Source organism: Malurus melanocephalus, unplaced genomic scaffold (genome assembly GCF_030028575.1).
Source record: "Malurus melanocephalus ecotype Western Australia unplaced genomic scaffold, MMel_1.1 scaffold_143, whole genome shotgun sequence".
NCBI lineage: Eukaryota > Metazoa > Chordata > Aves > Passeriformes > Maluridae > Malurus > Malurus melanocephalus.
The window spans coordinates 1,412,811-1,428,762 of NW_026623375.1; the positions used below are offsets into that span (position 1 = coordinate 1,412,811).

General features: G+C 55.3%; 3 protein-coding genes, 1 long non-coding RNA gene and 2 other non-coding genes across 7 annotated transcripts; 2 read left to right on the plus strand and 4 right to left on the minus strand.

The window, feature by feature from the left end:
- Positions 1-7: 7 nt before the first annotated feature.
- TBL3 (transducin beta like 3) lies at positions 8-8,350 on the minus strand. 2 transcript variants are annotated; one of them, XM_057371254.1, is made up of 22 exons: positions 8,279-8,350; positions 8,070-8,121; positions 7,894-7,989; positions 7,606-7,653; positions 7,119-7,260; positions 6,853-6,937; positions 6,360-6,527; positions 5,855-5,930; positions 5,610-5,706; positions 5,018-5,214; positions 4,610-4,751; positions 4,195-4,253; positions 3,601-3,704; positions 3,037-3,187; positions 2,682-2,912; positions 2,448-2,518; positions 1,890-2,046; positions 1,756-1,814; positions 1,411-1,514; positions 1,153-1,224; positions 724-882; positions 8-226 (listed from the first exon to the last, which is right to left on the minus strand). In XM_057371254.1, the coding sequence occupies exons 1-22, from the start codon at positions 8,326-8,328 to the stop codon at positions 114-116; spliced, it is 2,433 nt and encodes an 810-aa protein (XP_057227237.1). In that variant the 5' UTR covers positions 8,329-8,350; the 3' UTR covers positions 8-113. The 2 variants fall into 2 exon arrangements, with proteins under 2 accessions (XP_057227237.1, XP_057227238.1); XM_057371255.1 differs by lacking the exon at positions 8-226 and having other exon boundaries at positions 785-908.
- Positions 8,351-8,634: 284 nt separating this feature from the next.
- On the minus strand, positions 8,635-9,228 carry LOC130576541 (uncharacterized). Its single transcript, XR_008965665.1, has 2 exons — positions 9,198-9,228; positions 8,635-8,814 (listed from the first exon to the last, which is right to left on the minus strand). It is a non-coding gene; the product is annotated as an uncharacterized LOC130576541 (long non-coding RNA).
- Positions 8,890-9,014, minus strand: LOC130576548 (small nucleolar RNA ACA64). Its single transcript, XR_008965668.1, has one exon. It is a non-coding gene; the product is annotated as a small nucleolar RNA ACA64 (small nucleolar RNA).
- A 282-nt stretch (positions 9,229-9,510) lies between the features above and the next one.
- On the plus strand, positions 9,511-12,288 carry RPS2 (ribosomal protein S2). The gene is made up of 7 exons (XM_057371258.1): positions 9,511-9,698; positions 9,827-9,916; positions 10,364-10,471; positions 11,045-11,218; positions 11,298-11,457; positions 11,884-11,975; positions 12,167-12,288. The coding sequence occupies exons 1-7, from the start codon at positions 9,543-9,545 to the stop codon at positions 12,245-12,247; spliced, it is 861 nt and encodes a 286-aa protein (XP_057227241.1). The 5' UTR covers positions 9,511-9,542; the 3' UTR covers positions 12,248-12,288.
- LOC130576546 (small nucleolar RNA SNORA64/SNORA10 family) lies at positions 11,657-11,794 on the plus strand. The gene has a single exon (XR_008965667.1). It is a non-coding gene; the product is annotated as a small nucleolar RNA SNORA64/SNORA10 family (small nucleolar RNA).
- Positions 12,289-12,648: 360 nt separating the features above from the next.
- NDUFB10 (NADH:ubiquinone oxidoreductase subunit B10) lies at positions 12,649-14,442 on the minus strand. The gene is made up of 4 exons (XM_057371259.1): positions 14,226-14,442; positions 13,354-13,492; positions 12,965-13,104; positions 12,649-12,836 (listed from the first exon to the last, which is right to left on the minus strand). The coding sequence occupies exons 1-4, from the start codon at positions 14,371-14,373 to the stop codon at positions 12,739-12,741; spliced, it is 525 nt and encodes a 174-aa protein (XP_057227242.1). The 5' UTR covers positions 14,374-14,442; the 3' UTR covers positions 12,649-12,738.
- Positions 14,443-15,952: the final 1,510 nt, after the last annotated feature.

A 15,952-nucleotide genomic window follows, 5' to 3' on the forward strand; every position in this document is an offset into this window, starting at 1 on the left:
GCTGGACTAGGTTTAGAAATTAAAACATTTATTATAAAATATAGGAACTACACATCCAGATGCCATCCTGGTGGGAAAGAGCTCTTTGGAAAGAGCAGCTGGTGGGTCGGGGATCACAGAGTGTCCTGGTCCTGCTGGGCCACGTCTGACAGCCTCATATTCTGCCACATGAACTCGATGAACATGGAAGCCTGGAGCAGCCGGCTCAGCCTCTGGAAGTGACGCTCTGCAAGGAGAGAAAAGAGAAGAGTCACAGGAGAGGCAGCAGAATGCATCCTTAGACTGTGGAGCCAGGCTGGGAATGCTGGGAATGTCCAGCCTGGAGAAGGGAACACTCCAGGGAGAGGTCAGAGCCCCTTTGAGGGTCTAAAGGGGCTCCAGRAGATCTGGAGAGGGCCTGGGGACAAGAGATGGAAGAACAGGACACAGGGAATGGCTTCCCACTTCCAGAGAGCAGGGATGGATGGGATATTGGGTAGGAATTGTTCCCTATGAGGGTGGGGAGGCCCTGGCACAGGGTGCCCAGAGAAGCTGTGGCTGCCCCTGGATCCCTGGCAGTGTCCCAGACCAGGCTGGACATTGGGGCTTGGAGCATCCAGGGACAGTGGGAGATGTCCCTGTCCATGGCAGGGGTGGATGAGCTGACCCGTCCCTTCCATCCCAAACCATTCCCTGATCCCTGACCCACACCAGCACCCCACACGTGTCCCCGCAGTGCCTCACCCGTGTAGGGCAGCAGGGACTCCACAGCRGGTTTGATTCCCGAGAACTGCAGGAGGCTGTCCGGCGCCTCGTGCTTCAGGAGCGTTTCCAGGACCGCCTGCGCCTCGTGGCAATTTCGGGAGTTCGTGTTCCACGTCACCAGGAATSCCAGCACTGCCTCTGGGGGGGAAGGAAGCCTTTCCAGGCTGGCACACGGGAGAGGCCAGGCTGGAAAACATCCCTGGGGTCCCMCAGAGCTCCCCTCACACAGTGACCGAGGCTCCCCATCCCTGGAGTGTCCATCCAGTGGAAGTGTCCCTGCCCAAGGCAGGGCGTGGAACTGGATAAGCTTTAAGAACCCTTTCATCCCAAACCATTCCAGGATTCTCATTCTAGGTGACAAAACAAACCTGAGCTGAAAGCTTTCAGCACTTTAATCCTGCAACAAACCTTTCTGATCCTTGCGGAGCCGGACGATGTTCTCTTCCAGGTGCTTTCTGCCCTCCGGCTCCTTGAGGATGGCTGGAGAGAGAAAGGAGGAGTCACCAGGGYTGGGATACCTGGGGTGATTGCACTTAGGAAAGTGGGAAAGGGAAAACTGAGGCTTTCAGGCTTTTGACTGGACTTTGTAGCCTTGAACTGGCTGGAAAAGGTGTTCTGGAAGGCAGAGAGGGCAGCAAACATCTGCAGAGCACGCCCTGGACTCACCCTTGACCACTGTCAACACTGTGTGTGGCCGGTCCAGGGAAATTGCCAGCCCCAGGGCTTTCAGGTACCTCTTCTCATGGAGCAGGTTGGAAAGCTCTTGCTCTCTGCAAAACAAATCGAGGGTGAGGCCAATCTTTGGATGGTGGAAAAACCGCTGCACAAAAAGCAGAAGACTGGGCAGTAACTGTTAAAAAGTCAGTGGTGCTTGTCAATAAATGCCTCAATTCCCTCACTCCAATTTTGGGATCAGATGGAGCTAAATCCATCAGATGGAGCTCTAGGAATGGAGAGTTTCTCTCAACAGCTTGCCTTTCACAGCTCTTTACAGCACAAAGATCAACTCACTTCATAATCTGCTCCTCCTGTTTAGCTTGTGCTTCTTTCTCCTCAATTTCAGTCACATCCTATAAAAGAACAGGATAAACTCCAATTATCCCAATTATTAACCCAGGGAGGAAGCAGGACCCCCCATGCTGTACCTGCCACAGGGTGATGCAGGAGTCACTGGAGGCTGTCACGACCATGTCATCCTTCTTGTTGGAGTGAAGGCCCCAGATTTTATCCTCATGGCCATCTAATGTTTTCACACACTCGTTTGTTTTAATTGTCCAGAGTTTTAGGAGACCATCAGATCCACTTTTGGAAGAGAAACACAACAGAAAGACTCACTGGACAGGTCCATTCTCACTCTGTCCCACCTCAAATACCAGATGAACTTGTCCCATCCCAATGCCTTCCAAATAAGAGCAGAATTAACCAAAAATGCGGAGGGCAAGATGAACCCTTAGCTCTGTCTGTGGTGTTTGTCCCAACCCAACAATGCCACAGCAGCTGTGTGGAATCCACGGAATAAGTGGAGAAGAGGAAGATCAAAATAACCTCAACAGAAGGCTTGGCCTAAACTAAAGGGCATCTTCCTAAAAACCTTCCTGAAAATTCTTCAAACACAAGAACCAATCACCCTCTTGGTGCTGATGATCAGCTCAGATATTTCCTTAATTCTGGAATCTCCCCAGATCCCCAGGACAGTCACGAACCTGCTGAGCAGCTGAGCCCCWCGGCTCACAAAGATGATCTTCAGCACCGAGGCATCGTGGCCTTCAAAGGTCTGCAAAACAGAAAAGAGATCAGGAGTGCCAAAGCCAGGCCTTTGGGGAGATCCATAAAATCCCATTTACTCACAGAGGCCAAAGAAATAAGTTCCAAGTTTTTGGAGGATCCTTAATGAGCCCCAAGGTTTTGCCCAGAGCAAGGGACAGAGTTCTCCTCACCTTCAGACAGCTGAAGTCCCGCAGTCCCCAAAGCTTCAGGGTCCCATCAGCYGAGGAGGTGGCCAGGACCTGATCCATGGGGGAGAACTGCACACACCAGATCCCCCTCTTGTGCCCAGAGAAAACCCCCAGCAGGGAGCAGTCGGAGCAGGCCCAGAGCTTGGCCAGCCGGTCCTGCGAGCCCGTGGCCAGCAGTTTGTCATTGGGTGACACTGCCACGCTGTTGATGTCCTGGGGAAGCCACAGGAGGAGAAGAAAGAAGGTCAGGCTTTGGCTCTGCCATAGGGCAGGGAACAAATAGAGGGAGCAGCACAGGAGGGAGAGTGAAGCACTGCAGGGTCAGGGGGAGCTGTACCTTGTCATGGCCCCTCTCAGTCACCCGGGCATGGAGGGGCTCTGGACTGGAGATTGAGGCTGCTTTCGCTTTGGAACTGAGAGATTCTGGGATGTTCCAGATCTTGATGGTGCAGTCTTGGCTGCTGGTCACCACAAAGCTTTCCTTCAGCCTGGAAGGAGTGGAACCATCACGTGCAGGGAAAACAATCAGTGCTTTCTCCTCCCTGACCAGGATCTCCACACACTCAGCCACTGCTGGGATGTGGAGCTGTGTTTTCCTGGCTTTTCACACTCTTTCATTTCAGAGTGACTCCCCATCCCTGGAAGTGTCCAAGACCAGCCTGGACAGGGCTTGGAGCACCCTGGGACAGTGAAAGATGTCCCTTCTCATGGCAGGGGGTGGGACTGGATGATCTTTAAGGCCCTTCCATCCCAACCCATTCCATGATCCCCTCACACTCGGGCACCACGAGAAGCTGGGAGTAGGAATGAGCAGCAGCACGGCTGGGAGGGAGGCAGCACCCACCAGGACACTCCCCTCCCTCCCTGAGCTCCCAGAGGAGCCTCCCCCAGCCCGTGTTACCTGGAGCAGGCGACAGCACTCACACCATGGGCATGGCCCAGTCCTTGGGCCACRCAGGTCACCCTGCCTGCCTTGCCCATGCGCCACACCCGGATGCTCCTGTCCTGTGGGGGAGAGGACAGACAATGCTGGAGTGTTCTGGGAAGTCACCAGTTCCCTGTGCTTTTGTCACACCCCTGATTTTCCAGCTTGAACCTTTGTCTTTGTCAGAGACACAGACAAACAACATCAGCCTCCACCCTGGGGTTCCAGCATGGATTTCATTCCTGGTTCTATCAGAGCTTTATTTATGRGGGTACCAGGGCTCTTGGCACCTTTTTCCCCATCAGTCTTACACGAATAACTTTTCTGAACCCTAAAATCAGATCAGGATGTTTGGAGAAGGAAACATCTCCTTCAAGGCTGATAAAATACAACCAGTTTTCCCAGTGATAGTATTAAAAATAAATTGTGGGAAAACCTTGTATTTGGGGGATGCAGCAGACAGGGATTGTATGAACAAAAAGCCCTTTCTGRAGTTCCAAAATAATGTAATTTTGCCCACAAGGATCACTGGGAATGAAGAGTTTCATTGAAGGGAGAACAGTGACACACCTTGGCACAGGTGACRAACATCAGGCCTTTTCTGAAGACGTCCAGAGCCAGGATTGTTTCTAAACAGAACAAATAAAAGCTGATGGATGAAGAGAAATATTAAAATGGGACAASAGAAAGGGGTGAGTTCATAATGAGCCCCGTTAATGGGACAGGGGGCAGCTCTGGGACACTGGGACATGACACCCCCAGTCCCTGTGGAGTGTGCCTGTCCTGCACCTACACCTCCAGCTCCAATTCAAACTGATCCCACAGCCAGGGACAGGGACAATGGGATCTGTCCTTTCCCCACACAACTCCCAAATCCGCTCTGATGCCTCTCCAGAGAGAACTCAAGGACTCCTCCCAATGAGAGCTCCAGGAAGCTGGATAAAGGAAGAGCCGCCTGCGTCCCCCCACCAGCGCTGTCACACACCTGTGTGGCCATACAGGATCTGGCAGTGGGATGTCGCCAGCTCAAACACTTTCAGCTGGGGGCTGTTGGTGGCCACAACGATGTGAGAGTCACCAGGRCCCAGGAACTTCACATCCAGAACCTCCTCGTTGTATCCTGCGAGCTGGAATGGAAACAGYCAGGGACAAGGTGGGAATGGCTGGGTTTCTTTTAATACTGGCTGTGATTTCTACACCCAGGAGGGATTTCTGGCTAAGCCTGTTCTGCTTTCTCATTCCTGTGTTGTCTCTGGGCAACATTCCCCCAAAGCAGCGATATTCCCACAGACAATTTCAGAACAGGCCGGAGCCAAGGGCGCCTCAGGACAAAGCTCTCCCAAAAACAGATCCTGGAGCATGGATAAAGGACAAGGCAGGCTGAGGTTGTCACCTGCTTCCTGAGCTGAAGGGTTTGTGCATCATAGAAGACKATGTTGTGCTCCACAGACACAGTGAGGATCTCGTTCCTGGCAGGGACAAACCAGCATTGGGACAGGCTGCGCTCGCTCGGCTCCTCCCGCAGCGCAAAGGGCACGGGCTGGGTGTGCACACAGGCAGCTGTGGCCACGTCCCACACCCTCAGGATGCCTGGAAAAAACAGCAGAAATCATGGYAGAGCCTCTGCTTTACACAGTGGATTTCCAAGGAATATCATCCAAAGCCTTTGGAAAAGCCAAACAGCTCCAAGGTAGACCTGGGCAGGGATCCAGTGGCACCGGCAGGAAAAGCCTCAAAGTTTTCCTTCTTCAGTGCAAATCAAACTTCAGAGTTTGAAAATACAGACAAATGTATTTGAATTAAATTAAATTAAATGGAACAGAGTGTGCCTGCCCCATCCTGCTCACCCACTCCTTACCACGGAACTCAGGAGCAGACTCCGCTCTCCAGCCCAGCAATTCTACCACATGGAGAACACACATCCCAGGAAYAACAGCAGTGAAGCGACTGAAGTGCCACCCTCCAAACGTGGCAGTGACACTCACCTTTGCTGCCAGCTGTGACAAAGTGCAGCCCTTGTTTCTTCACACCCAGCTGAGAGAAATCTCCCTCCTCAGGCAGCAGCACTGCAGCTTCCACGGTCTGCAAGAGTCAGAGAGGCACAGAACCAGAGCTGAAACCCGTGGGAAGGGAGAAAAACCTGATTACACAGCATACAGACCCTAAAGAGGGAGAGCATGGCCTAGAAACTACAAAGGACCTCAAAGGAAGAAACAAAAAGCAGTTTCACCTCGTAGACAGGGATGGTTCGTTTGCTCTGCCTGGTCTCCAGGTCCCAAACCATGCAGATCTTATCACGACCAGAACTGCAAAGGAAAAGCTCAGTTTCAGTGCTAAATCTGTTCAGCTAAATTTGTTCAGCTTGGGTCTGGGTACAACTATGGCACTGTGGGAGTTCAATACCTCTCTGCAGAAGCAAAGGGAGGGAGAGCATCAGCATTCCCTGTGGCAGCACAGGATATTCCCAGAAACATGGGCCAGGTTGGACAAGGTTTGGAGCAATCTGGGATAGTGGGAGGTATCCCTGCCCAGGGTAGGGGTGGGACATCCTTAAAGGATGGGCTTTAAGGTCCCTTCCAACCCAAACCATTCTATGATCCCAAAGCAGAGGTGCTGACACCCACTAAGCCCTTTAAGAGCCTTTCCTTTCACAGCAGAACCCACCAGACCCTCCAGCATCCCCCAGTCCTGCAGGAGGTGAGCAGGACAGAGGCCAAAGCCCTGCCAGGAGGTACCTCAGGAGGGTGTTCCCATCTGCAAAYGCCAGCGAGGTGACAGCGCTGAAGTGCCCGTCCAGTGCCGCCACACATTTGCTGGACTTCAGGTCCCAGATGCGGATCTTGTAATCGATGGAGGAGGAGAAGAGCTGCAGGCGGGAGATGTCCGGGTGGAACTCCACCAGGCTGGGCAGGAGGAGAGGGACAGGACAGGAGTAAACCATCCAACAGTTAAATAATGCACATCCCACAGCTGCATGGGTTGGGTGGGCTTGGAGCATCCTGGGCTAGGGGGAGGTGTCCCTCCCTGATGATTCTGCGATTCCATGAAAATCCTGGACCAAACCAATTCCTCTCTGGGCAAAATCAGCCATAACCCTGCTCTCAAAAACCAGGAAGAAGAGCCCAGAACCTGCTCAGAACAGACCATCACATTCCATTACCTCAAGAATTTTATATCATTCCCAGTATTCCAGCACCACACTAATTCCACTGACTGACAAACACTTACTGTACCACTCCAGAGGATCCTTTCAGGTTGTGCGTGCAGTAGTGTTTGATCATATCCCAGATCTTAATGGTGCTGTCACAGCCACCTGGGAAAAGATGGAATTGAATTCTGGAGGAAAGCTGTGTGAARTCCAACACATCCCCAAACCCAACATGGCACTGGAGCACTGAACCTCTCCTGGCACTGCACTCGGGAGGTCTCTGCCATGAGAGAGAGCAGAACATCCCTTGGGCCACCCCCACTGTGACAGTGACCCAGGCTCGTACCTGTGGCCAGCAGGGTGGCCGTGGGGTCGAAGGCCATGGTGGCCACGGGCGCGGTGTGCACGGCTCGCCAGGTGCGCTCACACCTGGGCTCCCTCCAGTGCCACTGCCGCAGCAGCAGCGCCCGGCTGCCTGTCACCAGCACCTGGGGACAACGGGGCGAGGGAAGCACCATTAACCACGGATTCACTGATTTGGTTTGGATTTCTGTCAGTCCCACACACACAGCACCGAGGTGACGCTGCTGGAGCTGCAGCTCTCAGCAAGTCTGAGCCAGAGCCAGAGGGAAGGGGCTGAGGAGGCTCTGYGGGGATCTCGGGAAGCACAGAGGTTTATATCAGGAGGAATGTCCCAAGCTGGAAGGGATGCACAAGGATYATYGARTCCAACCCCCAGCCCTGCACAGGACACCCCAAAATCCCCCCAWTCCTGTCCAAAGRCTCCYTCAGTGCCTGTCCCYRGCTGCTGRTGGTCCCCAGCACAAACCCACCTCATTGTCAGGGCTGAGCACAAATGCAGTGACATCCTCTTCCTCCTCCTGGGAAAACAGAGAGAAAATCCCACAGTTAAATCATCCCTGGAGAGATCTCTGGGCTCCCTTCTCTGCACAGTTCTGGTGACACCGAGCACAGCTCAGGGACCACCCAAACCCCACCTGTCTGTGTTTGGGATCATTCCCACCCTCCCTGCACTCCTCACTCCTGGGAGCTTTATATCAACAGTGGAAATCCCCCCCGGGAGCCTCGGAAAACCCTCAGGAGAGGCTGATCCCCGTCACCTGCTGCAGACTGTGCAGGACAGCTCCTGTTTCCACATCGATGACGTTGACTTTGTTCCCACAKGGGCAGAACATGAACTTCCCATCGCGGCTTATCTGCAGAAAAGGGAACGAGAACAGGAACGTTTTAGAGTCGGGAGACGCGACATTCCCAAACTCTGCAGAGCCGAGATTACCTGGATTCGCCCTCCTTTGTAGAACGGCTCGATCTTCCGCGTCGCGGCGTAGCTGCAAGGGAAAGAAACACGCGGAGCGGCCCCGTTAAAGCGGAGCGGAGCGGCAGCGGTTCCGCGCAGCCCGCCCCGGCCCCTCACTCGCCCTCACAGCCGCAGCCCGGTCCTGCCGGTCCCCCACTCGCCCTCGCAGCCCCAGCCCGGTCCCTCACTTGCTCTTGAAGCGCACGGGGGTGGCGGCGGCCGGCTCCGTGTCCGCCATGGCCGTGGCCCACGTGCTTCCGGCTGCGCTGAGGAAACACTTCCGCCCGCGCCAGTGACGTCACGAGGGGGCGGCCGCAGCTCGGCGAGGGACAGGGGCGGTTCCGGGATAACAAAATGAAAAATTCCAATTCTGCCGTGCGAACGGCGACAGCCCGGCCCGGAGCAGCTCCCGGTGCATCTTCTCAGCGATCCCGAGCGCTCTCCAGCAAAACATCCCCTCCCCGCCCCAAGGAAGCCACTTCCCGGTCCGACCATAGCGTAAAGCAGGATTTTTCACAATTAGAAGGAAGAGAGACGCTTCAGCTTTTCCGCATATTATCTTTTATTGCAYATAAAAACACGAAAACGACTCGTTTTGCGCTGTAACTCTCGTGTCGCCGTCCATCACAGCATCCCCGTGCTCGTCACAGCTCCTCCGGGGAAGGGATCGCCACGGCAGTGCCAGCCCGGTCCATGGCAGCTCTCACGGGCCAGCCAGGGGCACCTGTTACAGGAGAACAAAGCGCTCTGAGAAACAGYCATTCCAACACCATCATTCCCGGTRCCAGCCGGGCACGGGGCTTATGGGAACATGGGTTTCATTACCCACAGACAGCCGTGGGCAATAAGCTTAATGTTCCTGATGCTATGGGCGCTGTTATCTCACCCAGGGCCACAGCAGACCCCGAGTGATTTTCAGACCGCGCCGGGCGCTACCGCGGCCCCCGGAGCGCCTTCCCGGGATGTTCCCTGCATCCCTCCCGGCCAGGCTACGGCTCGAACAGCGCCATAACCACTTCCCAGCAGAGCTTTATAAAGGTTAAAGGCGCACAGAAGGAGGCGGATGTGGCAATGCCACACCGCTCACACACACCCACACCACCTCACCTTCCGCCGCCCCCGCCGTGCAATGGACGTTCCTCGCGTGCGCGCCGTTTATATACCGGGATCGCACCCCGCCCGCCCCACACCCTGTATAACTAACCACGAATGGCTCAATCTACACTGCGATGTATTCCTTATTCAGGTCGCAGGGTCCTCACCGCCGGGTGCTGCTCTCGCGAGATGCGCGCGGACTATAAATAGCGGGCGGCGCGGAAGCGCGGCCTTCTACGCTGAGAGATCACGTAAGTACAGCGGGAGCGATGGCGGCGGGGACCGGGCGGCGCCGGGCCCATCCGGCCCCATCCGCGGCCAGCGGGGCCCGGTTCATGCCCCGCTTTGTTCCAGCAAATGGCGGACGACGCCGGTGCTGCGGGAGGAGCAGGAGCGGCCCGCGGGGGCTTCCGCGGTGGATTCGGGACCGGGCTGCGGGGCCGCGGCCGCGGCCGCGGGAGAGGCCGCGGGAGAGGACGCGGAGCCCGCGGAGGTAAAGCCGAGGATAAGGAGGTGAGTGGGGAGCGGGGGTGCGGGACCCGGGGCTGGGTGTGCTGCCAAATCGCGAGGATGGGGCATTAGAGCCGGGTCCCGGTGGGTGCTGGCACCTGGTGACTCTTGTCCATGCATGTCTTTGCCAGTGGATTCCTGTCACCAAACTCGGTCGCCTGGTCAAGGATATGAAGATCAAGTCTCTTGAGGAGATCTATCTTTTCTCGCTTCCCATCAAGGTGAGTTGCTGTGGTCGTGGAAATGAAGGGTCAGAGACATACTGGGGGTGTTCATCTGGAGAAGAAGGGGGCCCGGGGAGACCTTGGAGCCCCTTCTAGCGCTTTAAGGGGTTCCAGGAGAGCTGGAGAGGGACTTGGGACCAAGGCCTGGAACGACAGGACAAGGGGGAATGGCTTCCTACTGCCAGAGGGCAAGGTGGGCTATTGGGAAGGAGTTCTTGTAATCGTGGGGGGACCCTGGCATAAGTTGCCCAGAGGAGCTGTGGCTGCCCCTGGATCCCTGGGAGAGCCCAAGGCCGGGTGGGACAGGAGTTGGAGCAACCTGGGGTAGTGGAAGCTGTCCCTGCCCATGGCAGGGGTTGGATTAGCACATCTGTAAGGTTCCTGTAAACCTAGACCATTCCAGGATTCCATTATTCCTGTGTGCTCAGTACCTGACTCTTGCAGGAGTCGGAGATCATCGATTTCTTCCTGGGCTCCTCGCTGAAGGATGAGGTGCTGAAGATCATGCCTGTTCAGAAACAGACCCGTGCTGGGCAGCGCACTAGGTTCAAGGTAATCCCCTGTTCTTCTGCATTGTCACATTCACAACTTCCTTCCTGAATATTTGGTGACATTTTAATCGCTCCAAATCCTCATTTCTGTTACATTTAGTAAGTGTTCTGCTGTGAGGATGATTAATAGTTTTCTGAGTRTATTAGCTTCAAAAAAAACCAAGTTGTGTGCAGATGTTCATTGAAGCAGCACTGGTATAGACGTTAGACTGCAAGACTTTTAAAAGTCCTTTTAACCAAGCTATTTGGACACTGCAAAATTTAATTCCTTTSTCACAGCAGTGTTGGGTTTTCAGGGAGAAGTTTTGGGTATAAAGAGGAAATGCTGTTTGGAAATCATGAGCAGTTCTGACCAGTGTGAGGCCGCAGCAGAGAACTGAATCCCAGTTCTGTAGCCTTGTCTGATTTTGACTGAAGGATGAGGTCTGAGGGGAAAAATGAGTTTCAGCAATTGTGAGCTGTGCTGTGCATGGTTTGGGGGTGAGCTGTGTGTTCCTGCTGAGCACAGGCCACAGAGTATCCCTGGTGGGAGATGCCACTGAGGGAGCAGTGAAAACTCCTCTCCTGCCCACAGGCATTTGTTGCTATYGGGGACTACAACGGCCACGTGGGGCTGGGGGTGAAGTGCTCCAAAGAGGTGGCCACAGCCATCCGYGGGGCCATCATCCTGGCCAAGCTGTCCATCGTGCCTGTGCGACGTGGGTACTGGGGCAACAAGATCGGGAAGCCGCACACGGTGCCCTGCAAGGTGAGTGTCCCCTGCCAGCCTGGCCCTGGGGCTGTTCAAGGGCTGTGTTCTGGAGCTGTGACCCACCCTGTCCCTGCAGGTCACTGGGCGCTGTGGCTCCGTACTGGTGCGTCTGATCCCGGCTCCCCGTGGCACCGGGATCGTGTCYGCCCCTGTCCCCAAGAAGCTGCTGATGATGGCTGGCATCGATGACTGCTACACATCGGCACGGGGCTGCACGGCCACCCTCGGCAACTTTGGTGAGCTCTGGGACTGGCACGTAGCTCATGGCCGCTTTTGTCACTGATGGGGCACAGCATCTTCATTATAGTGTTTGTGCCTCTGGTGATGATGCAGAAGCCAAGACTTCTGCTGACTGTGCAGCTTAGTCCTGCTGCAGGTAACCCTCGAGTTCTGTATAARTTACAGAAATTGTGGGTTTTAGGCTTGACACCCCAGAATCTCCCAATCTGCGCGATTGCACTTGCGTGCCGTAGTGTAATTGTCGTAACTGGAGAGAGAGAGAAACCTGRGTTTTGTGGGTTCATCAGAGAGACCCTCCTGTGGTTTCCCTGGTCCTTTCAAAATTCCACATTTTTGTGACTGGGGGATATTTTGGAGCTGTGGGTGGGATCAGCAGCTGGTTCTGCAGCAATTAATGGGCAGCGTATGACATCTCTCTGCAGCTAAAGCCACCTTTGATGCCATCTCCAAAACCTACAGTTACCTGACTCCTGACCTCTGGAAAGAGACTGTCTTCACCAAGTCTCCTTACCAGGTAAGAGCCTTTTGGTAGCCTGCAGCTCAAGACTTACCCTTCTTGTCCTTAAAATCTATATTTCTGTACCCAAAGAATTGGTAGTTTAAAAGTTGAGCTACCTGGTCCCACATGCATGCCATGGATAGGAGGTGGTGCTGACAAACCTGTGAGGTTTGAGGGAATAATCCAAACTGATGTGCTTTTTACAGGAGTTTACTGATCACCTGGCGAAGACCCACACGAGAGTGTCGGTGCAGAGGACCCAGGCAGCAGCTGTGGCCACGACCTAAGTGGGTTTTGTACCAGAATAAAATGATATGAGAACGAGGAATCGGTGGTTGGTGTCATGGGGTTGGGTGTGCAGGGCAGGTGGGTTAAATCTTGGAATGGGATGGGTTGGAAAGGACCTGAAAGCTCATCCCGTTCCAACTCCTGCCATAACTAACACACTCCTTCCACTAACCCTGGCTGCTCCAAGCTCTCTYCAGCCTGGRGCTGGGCACTTCCAGGGTCACATCATCTTTACCCAGACTTAAGGAATTCACAGTCAGGGTTGGGCAGAGCAGCACACCGAGTATTCTGGTGGCTCATGGAGGAGAGGGAGAGGTCCAGAGGGYAAATCCCAGTACTGGCAGCCCCAAGTGCCTGGAGTTGGGCTTTGCAGAAATCTTCAAAGAATGAATACAGATYGGAACTGTACAGATGTCTTTATTGTGGAGGCCACCAGCACCAGAGGTCAAGGAGGCAACATGCACTTGGGTACCAGCACCATGGAGGAGCTCTACTCCTTTCCTTGTTCTGCTTTCCTCTCCTCCATCATCCTGTGCTTCTGCTTCATCAGGCAATCCCGTGCATTTCCATGGAAACCCAGTTCACCATCTGAAAAAGAAAGGGAATGTCTGAGCAGTGCCTCCCACCAGCCTGTGTTCCATGAACACTGGGATGCGGTTTCAAACTCCCTTTCCCTAGGTTTAGGACCTTTCCCTCTGTGCTGCTGCCATACTCACATCTGTCCTGGTAGGCCTTGGTGACCTGTGCCAGCAGCTCCATCTCCTTGGCACAGTTCTGGAACTGGTTGGGCCCTTCCCTTTGCTTGCACGCAGCCAGCCTTTCCCGGACTATCTCCACGATTTGCTGATCGACCATCCTGTGGGAAAGATMGTGATGAACGCAACAGCAGCCATGAGATGAGATGACAGAAAAGCTGAACCAAGGGTTTTTCAGGATCCTGGTCCCTAATGCCATGCCCAGGTGTGCTCCAGGGACAGCAGGACACTGACATTTAATGGGGTGGGCTGGAGGTGCTGCCTCAGCAGCCCAACATCCAAAATGCTGCAGGTCCCAGAGCTCTGCTCTGCTGGGACCTCACATGGGGACAGTCTGGGGACAGCCATACCTGTCCCTCCTCCACTGCGCCTCAGCCTCATAGTAGCACAGGTAGTCACCCTCCAGGCATTCGCTCAGGTCGGGCACACGGCGGAACTTCTGGTGGTAGTAGTGGGCCTTGTCCTTGGGTTGCAACCGCTCAATCAAACCTGCAGGGACAGGCTGGTCACACACCCCAGCCCCCAGTGCCAAGGGGCAGCACAGCCCGGTGCCACCTTCCCAGGCAGCAGCAATAGGCCCATGTATGTCCAGCTCACACCCACCTGTGTGTCTGTCAGTGCTGTCCCCCATGTCTTGCCCATGCTGTTACTCTGTCCCTGCATCCCAAGCCCCTGCACTTCTAGAGTCCAAGCTGTGTCCCCATGTCCCTGTATCTGTCCCAGTGTCCATGCTGTGCCCCATGTCCCTGTTCCACTATCAATACTGTGTTCTTGTCTGTGTCCCATCTCYCTTTGTCTGTCCCACTATCCACGCTGTGCTGTCTGTGCCATGTCCCTGTGTCTGTGCTGTGTTCTTCTGTGTGTCCCCTGTCTATGTCTGTCCCTGTGTCCATGCTCTGTCTCATGTCCCTGTCTCTCTGTCCATGCCGTGTATTTGTATGTCCCATGTCCCTATGTTCGTCCCACGTCCCTGTGTCCATGCTGTATTCTTGTCAATATCTCATGGCTCTATGTGCCAGTGTCCTGTCCCTGTGCCTATGCTGTTACTGGCAGGACCCGTGCTCTGTGTCCTTGCGTGTGCCCTTTGCCTGTCCAGGTGCCCGTGTCCTCACGCCTTTGCCCCGTGCCCCGATGTGCCCGTCCCGGTGTCCCCGTCCCCACATCGCTGCCCAACTCCCACAGGGAGAGGGGGCGGCGGGGGTGGATCTCGTCCCGCCGGTACCTCGGACGAAGGTGACGGGCGCGTCGATAACATAGCTGAAGGCGGTCTGGAAAAAGTCGACGGGATTGGGCACCGACGTGGTCCTCTCGGAGACRGGGGTGCGGGTCGGGGGCACCTTGTACGCCTCCCAGTCGTGATCCTCCGGCATCGCGGCGGCRGCGGCRGTGGCGGCGGAGAAAGATGGCGGCGACCCCTGGGGGCGGGAGGGCGGGAATATGGCGGCGACCCCTGAGGGGGCGGGACCGGGGGAATATGGCGGTGGCCCCGGGGCACGCCGGGAGTTGTAGTTCCCGTGTCCCTCCGTGAGGGGATCCCGGAATCCCGGGATGGAAGGGTTCAGTRTGTCCCGTCTGTGCCGCCTCCGTGCTCGGCAGGGCCATCCCAGCACCCGGCGCAGGACTGTGTCCAGGTGGCTCTGGARTGTCTCCAGGCAGGGAGACTCCGCACCCTCTGTGGGATCTGTTCCAGTGCTCGATCTCTGCGCAGGGATAAAGTTCTTCCTCATGTTCAGGTGGAGCTTCCTGGGCATCAGCTCTCGCCCGTTCCTCTGATAGCATCGCTGGGCCCCTGGAGCAGAGCCTGGTCCCTGCTCGGAGCCCTCCCTGCACACAGGGACAGGCAGCCATGGGGTCCCCTCTGGGCTGGGGTTCCTCTGGAKGCGGAGCAGCCCCGGCTCCCTCAGCCCCCCCTGGGCACCGACATGCTCCCGGCCCKTCCTCATCCCCGCAGCCTCCGCTGGCCCCGCTCCAGGAGCTGCCTGTCCTGCTGAACAGAGCCCAAAGCTGGACACGACACCCCAGATGTGCTTCCCAGGGCTAGGCAGAGGAGCAGAACCACTCCCTGGCCTGCTGGAAATGCTTCCCACTGACAGAAGGAGGGATAAATGGGATATCTGGGAGAAATCTTTCCCTGTGAGGGTGCGGAAGCCCTGGCACAGGGTGCCCAGAGAAGCTGTGGCTGCCCCTGGATCCCTGGAAATGTTCAAGGCCAGGTTTGACAGGGCTTGGAGCAACCTGGGACAGTGGAAGGTGTCCTTGCCCATGCCAGGAGTTGAAACAAAGTGTTCTTTAGGGTCCCTTCCAATCCAAACTGCTCTGTGATTCCACGATCTATTGTCTCGATCTCTTTTCCAGCCAGAATGACAAAGCCTTTTTGCCTGGGCTGATGGAGAGATTTTCAGTCTGTGCTGGGAGTACCTGGTACAGGTGTTCACAGCTGCGGGTTTGTGGTACCCATTTGGAAACTGCCCTGATTCCCGTTGTGATTGCTCAGGAGGGAGAAGCGTAAACTGAGCCAGCAGCAAGTGACCTTTATCACACCACAACTGTCGAGTCCAACCTGCCAGGAATGAAATGAATATCGCAGCGGGTGAAGCGAGCAGCTAAATTTGTGTCTTCAGACCCATAACCATCTTAAGTATTAATCTGGGGAGGCACTTCCTGACAGCCTCTCTCTGCTGCTGCCCCAGGCTGAAGACATCCCATGGTTGGTACAGCTCTGCTGGAGTCGCTTGTGTGCAGAGGGTCAGCGAGTGGGGCTGGGTTGTGCTCCTGCTGGTGCTGCTGGAATGGGGTCAGAATCCTCAGAGTTCCACTCAGGCTGGAAAATGAGCTTGGTGGAAAGCACAGCCATGTTCTGGGACTGATCTGAACTAGGAGGGAGCTGCAGTGGGTGCAGAACTAACCCTTCGCTGCTTGTGACTAGGATTTAGATATTTATCTCTTCTC